This window comes from Malaya genurostris, chromosome 3, assembly GCF_030247185.1.
Source record: "Malaya genurostris strain Urasoe2022 chromosome 3, Malgen_1.1, whole genome shotgun sequence".
NCBI classification, from domain to species: Eukaryota; Metazoa; Arthropoda; class Insecta; order Diptera; family Culicidae; genus Malaya; species Malaya genurostris.
This window is the reverse complement of record NC_080572.1, coordinates 268,495,979-268,502,051: the sequence shown is the minus strand read 5'-3', so window position 1 is coordinate 268,502,051 and position 6,073 is coordinate 268,495,979. Positions and strand designations below refer to the sequence as shown.

The 6,073-nt window shown below is 38.2% G+C and overlaps 1 protein-coding gene across 1 annotated transcript; it reads right to left on the bottom strand.

Annotated features, from left to right (window-relative positions):
- Nucleotides 1–648: 648 nt before the first annotated feature.
- Nucleotides 649–2,083, bottom strand: LOC131438600 (flexible cuticle protein 12-like). The gene is made up of 2 exons (XM_058608721.1): nucleotides 1,861–2,083; nucleotides 649–1,238 (listed from the first exon to the last, which is right to left on the bottom strand). Exons 1-2 carry the CDS (start codon nucleotides 1,986–1,988, stop codon nucleotides 1,049–1,051), a joined length of 318 nt encoding a protein of 105 aa, XP_058464704.1. The 5' UTR covers nucleotides 1,989–2,083; the 3' UTR covers nucleotides 649–1,048.
- Nucleotides 2,084–6,073: the final 3,990 nt, after the last annotated feature.

The window sequence follows — 6,073 nt, the reverse complement described above, 5'->3', positions numbered from 1 at the left end:
TGAAAGATTCCTAGCTTCGATAATCTGATGATTCAAACTATTTATTGCTGTGTCGATGTCCGCAGAATTTAAATTTCGATTTAAAATTTTTCATTATTCACCAAAACAATAATTTAGTTTTTTTTTTGGAGACTGCTCAAATGCTTTGCAAAAACATTTGAACGTGCATGTCGAGTGAAGTACAAGTATAAAACCCTCGCTCTTGGTATGATAAAACTGAAAATTACACATGATGTACATAAAAGCATGCCGTATTTTCTGGAGTCATAGCATAATATTACATTGATGATCTATTCTGCTGTTAAATTCAATTGAATAAGCTGTAAATGATTCCTAATTACATGCTTTTCTTTGTAAAATTCAAGTGAATTGCGACGCTCCTTTTAAGTGCATCTATTAGGACGCAAATTTACTTGATATTCTCGTAGTGAGCATACAAAAAAGAGTTCGGAACGAAGTCCTGTTTACTTTGTTTGTTTTTTTTTGTATTAACGTATCGATTAACCGACGCTTGTTCATAGAATTTTTTTAACAACAGTTATTAGTTCATGTGATTCAATGAACTGTAACGATTGAGATGAAATATATGATGTTTCATCAATATAAAAAGTCAAGAATATAGGGCGCAGAAAAATATATCAAAATCAGTTCTTCGTTCACGTTTCGCTTAGGACTACATTTATTTTTCAATTTAAAATCTTGTCAGTTGGTGTTTATCCAAAGTACTTCTCGTAGATGTTGTTGTTGTTGTTTTTCTTGCTGTTGCTTTAGTTGTTGTCACGATTATCTTCTAGTTTTCGATAGAAAGAAAGAAGAACTTTCTGAGGGTCGAAACTGACATTACTTTAAACAAAAAATCGCAGATTCTTTACAGGACAAATAATAATTCAATATAAACTGTACACTTTACAAACATGAGACTTAGTTCTTCTGAGTATTTTCAGTTCTTGATGTAGTAGGTGTCAATGTGTTCGTAGTAAGAGTCGCCACGGTTGTTGCTAGGACGACGATGGATTTGGTTGGAAGCAAACGTTGCAAACGTCCGAATCTAGGCCTTTGGTAGATGGGCTCCTTCCGGCTGGAATCCGTTCTCATCGGCGATGTAGTTCACCGTGTAGACTTGTCCGTCAGCGGCGGTGAACGAGTACGAACCACGAACGACCAGGGCTTCGACGTCATCACCCAGTTTCTTCAGTTCGGCTTGTTCCTGACGGGAGTGACCATCGCTCGTTTCGAAGCTAGAAATGATGAAGTAAATGTTAGGTGATCTTTTTTTTTAAAGGTGTCAACGGTTAGCATTTGCAGAGTCATCTCCAAATTGCTAATTGGTTAAGCAAACATTGATCTCACGCGGACTGAAAACCAAACAACAATTATGCTAATTTCGAGGGTTTGTAATGATTAACCTTGACACTTTTATGTCGGTATCATTTCGCTCAGTATTCCAACCACAAATTTTCGATCTAGTAGTGTCAACATTTCATTATTTTAGAAGGTTTTCTTTCTCACAGGTACACAAAAGCAGCATGCACGATTGCCTAATTTTACTACTGATTGCAAGATTGATATAAGCCGCTTAATTGCATTACTTGTTTAGAGGGCATTTTTGTACAACACACTAATCACATTCGAAGAAGTCAAAGGGCGTCCAACTTGATAAACTTGAAACATCAGCAGCAGATTTGAGTTATTCGTTGCGTGTTTTTCAAGGCAAACCATCATGCCGAGGTATTATTGGAATTCGTTGCTTAATCACGCGTTCAAGTCTCCCAACACTTCGGCTAGGTCATCAACGAAAGCTGTCTGTCATATTCACTTGGTTTATGCACTAAACTGAACTTTACTTTTCGTGACACTTACGCAAATTTGTATCCATCGACTCCAATGTTGTCGTTCTCGTACTTCAGAATCTGTGCATTCTTGGAATCATCGAGAGGAGCAGCAAGGGCCAAAGCAACGACGACAGCGAACACGATGATGGCTTTCATTTTGAATTGTAGATTTGGAAGTTTCGGGATAGCGGTCAGAAAGTTGAGCTGGTAACTGAATTTTGTAGATGCAAAAAACACACTGACGAGATAATAAGCGATGAGGCTCTTTTATATGGAACTATTATCATTCAACCATCGTCTGTACGGGATGTTATCCATACCAATAACTGATGCTGCATCCATGGATCTCAAAAACGAAAAAAAAACAAAGAAGGATCCGCACCTCCGCCGACCCCCGCGCTACTCGAGTAGGGATAGTAAAAGATCCAATATATGAATATTTCGGCTGATAAAGTCGCACAGCACAGAATGACCACTTCACCGCCGTCGTCCTTGCCGCATCGTGCTGCCGCTCACTCTCGCGTTACGCTGATGCCGAGCATCAAGCCTTCAAGCGTACAATCAAAGGAAGAAATTGAAGATGTCGCTCTCTGGATAAAGAAAAATGTAAATTCACCACCCATACAGAATCTCCCCTCCCTTTACGTGGCTCGTGTTAATCACGCTCACCAGCCAGGTGAGAGGCAAAACTTCTTCACCCCATCTCTTTTTTCTGTTTCCGTCTCAAACGGACACTGACACTGGTGAAGCTGCGGTCTCGTGTGGTTCACGAAGCCGTACCCCGAAAATGTCACCACACCACGAGTTTATTGTTAATTCAACAAACAAACTGCCCATAAAAATATATCAAACTGATGATGGCAGATTGGCGCGAAGCATCTTGCCAATGCGGCGATAAAATATGCGGAAGATTACAAAGAGTTAGATTGGCTGGCTGGCCGTGTCTGAAAGCAGCTGGCTGAACCGACGCAGCTGGACCAAGTCGGACGTGAACATCCGTGCCCAAATAAAATGTTTTGTTACTGTTCTCTAGGGGATTTTACTGGACTCATCAAGACCTCGAGTAGTCGCTACCGGCAAAGGTTATTGGCTCTCGCTGAACTCACTCGGGTTCCCGGTGGGTTCGGCTTAAGATGTAGCTTTTTCAAGGATGGGAACAGCGAACCACTCGGTTTCTGAATGTGAAGAAATTCATACGCAACTCCCAAATTTTAAAGTAAGTGGTAAATTATGCTATGCAAAAAATATACTTGTGAGATTTAGTCGAAGTATTTATGTCAGGAAAATTATTTTTGGATTGACAACCTAAACAGCTAAAAAAAGTTCGGTGATTGTGAACTCAATTCGTCCACGTCCCTTATCGCCATATTTTCTCGACAGTTATGCTATTATCGATTGTATCTGTACGATAGACTCATTTGAAAGTTACAAAAAATAATGCTCATTACTCGAACCATGGAATTCAAGCATTCTCATTGTTCTTTTATTAACTTATGTTATTTTGTTAATATATACTTCGAATGCAAATTTTATGTTATCAGTAACACAATTTCTATCAAGGCATCGTCAATCGAGTCCACATTACTTCGCACTGAACAAACTTTACACAGAAATTTATACGACATGTAAATCAATAGTGCTATTTAATAGACATGAGTTGAATCGAGAATCTGATTTTAAAAAATGACTGATGTAAAATTGAATAGGAATGTATTGATTTTAACAAGACTGTATGTTTCAGAAATCCCTTAGTTTTGCTTTTAAAATACGTTGAAAAATACGAGGTCTGTTCAAAAAGTACCCGGAATTCTCAATTTTTCTAAAAAAAAAATATTTATTTATTCGTCTACATCTATATGGTCCCCTTCAAAGTAATCCCCCCTAGATATAATACACTTATGCCAGCGTTTTTTCCAGTCTTCGAAACACCCCTGATAGTCACTTTTTGTAATGCTCTGTAGCACTCTCAGCGATTCTGCCTTTATCTTTTCAATCGATGAAAAACGCTGTCCTTTCATGGGTCTCTTCAACTTTGGGAACAGGAAAAAATCACACGGAGGGATATCTGGTGAATAAGGAGGTTGGGGCATGATTAAAGTCTTGTTTTTAGCCAAAAAATCACGAATAAGCAACGATCAAAATTCAGCAGTTTTGGAACGAATTTTGCTGCCACTCGTTTCATGCCCAAAACATTTGAAAAAATATGATGACATGAGCCAACTGATATGCCAACTTCATCAGCAACTTCTCTAATAGTGATTCGGCGATCATCCATAATCATTTTTTCCACTTTTCCCACATTTTCATCGATTATTGACGTGCTGGGTCGACCGGAGCGTTCGTTGTCTTCAACGTCGTCGCGGCCATCTTGGAAACGCTTATACCACTCGTAAACTTTTGTTTTTTTCATAGCAGACTCACCATAGGCTCTCTGTAACATTTCGCACCCTTGGTTACACTTTATTTCATTTTTCACGCAAAATTTAATACAAATTCTTTGACTCTTCAATACTTCCATTGTTTAAACTAACAAAAATTGCCGAGCTCAAAAAAACACGTCTACACCAGCCGCTACAAGACAGAATGTAAACAATGAATACAGCTGAAAATTTCACCATACATTAGGGACATATGTACCAACACAATAAAAAAAATTTTTGACCACCGGACTCTCCAGACGCACGCAATTAAAAAATTCCGGGAACTTTTTGAACAGACCTCGTATGTGCATGAAAATTGATGTGAATTCACAAAATATTTTTATCTGTTATGCTATCCTAATGTGTCCTAATAGAATGTTTTTACTGTGAGAAAATAACCGTTATCTAGTTTCGTCGAGAAAAATATCAATCCACCAAAATGCCCTCAGCTTCGACCCATCGAGCATTACTGGGCAATCGTGAAGAGGGTCTTCAAGAAGCTGGGAACATGCAGGAGTTCAACAAAATTTTGGCTCAAGCGTCCAAAAAATGCGATGCAACACTTGTCCGGAACTTGATAAAGAGCGTTCGACCAAAAGTTGGAAAATTCGTGAATTTCATCCGGTTTTCATTATGCTCAAGTTTAACCTGGCACAATAAAAGATCAATTTTTAGTTTGAATAAAATATCGTTTTTTATCATAATTTGAAAGAAAAGTTTGTGGACAGTTTATTTTCGATACACTCCTTAACATCTCGGAATGAATACTCTTTAAAGTTCTAAAAAAACCTATAAATTTCCGTTTAAACAACTGTAACAAAAAGCATGAACCATATGAAACAGATATTTAAGTGAGATGTGAAATTTATGTGACACAGAGTGAAGTAGTGTACTTCACGCAATGCGAGAATAAATTAGCTGTGCCAAAATAAGTACCGCTTCGAAGCAGTTTGTTTATGCTCGCGCCGAAAGGTCTCAAAATGACCCAAGCTGCCGCGGCGAAATACTTGCAAAAGTCGAAACAGTTTGTGAGTAAGTGGGTGAATAGTTTTAAACAGGTGAATAATGTCAACGGCGTCATTATATTATATTAGAAACTAGCTGATTTACGCAACGCTGGGCTCGGAAATGGCTGTTCAATGCATAGGGCACTTCCCGGGTTTCGGTTCAATGACTAGGGCACTGGTCTTACAAACCAGTTGTCGTATGTTCGAGCCCCGACCTGGAAGGATTCGTAGTGATAGTAGGATCGTATCACCAGCTATGCAATGGTTCTGTACGCTATGAGTCGGAGAATACCAAGGCTTTGCTCGGAAATGTATCGTGAAGGCAAGGCCGAAAAAAGTTCTAGAAATTGTCCTCTCCATTGATACTCTGATTGCAATAAAACACAACTTATACGATAACCCGATTGAACAATACTCCGTTAATGTTTAGATTGCGAATGATCAGTGCCCCATCTCGGATCTCACAATAATCATAATTTTCATGGAACTCTCGACAAATTGGGTCAGTTTTAAATTTGAACCCTTTTGTAAGATACATTTGAAACACCTTCCTCTGTATAAATATCTTTTAAGTAATCTCCGAGGTTTCGTATCTATATGTGCTTGTACTTGAATTAACGTTCTTCGTCACATTTGAACTTCAAATGGCTTCCATGGCTATAAACACTTGCTACTCTCTCCTCTTTATAAAATCATTTATGACATCATTATTTCCACGTAATTGCTCAATGTTTTCCATCTGATAATGATTATTTTATAACGAAAGGCTGTTTAAAATCATAATTACATTCGTACTATAGAATAACTTTTTTAT

What these genes read in the sequence shown, in the direction of transcription:
- LOC131438600 (XM_058608721.1), bottom strand. Translation starts at nt 1,988, where the DNA reads ATGAAAGCCATCATCGTGTTCGCTGTCGTCGTTGCTTTGGCCCTTGCT. An exon ending in GTCGATGGATACAAATTTGC is followed by an intron (nt 1,239 to 1,860) that starts GTAAGTGTCACG and finishes CATCATTTCTAG; the next exon opens with CTTCGAAACGAGCGATGGTC.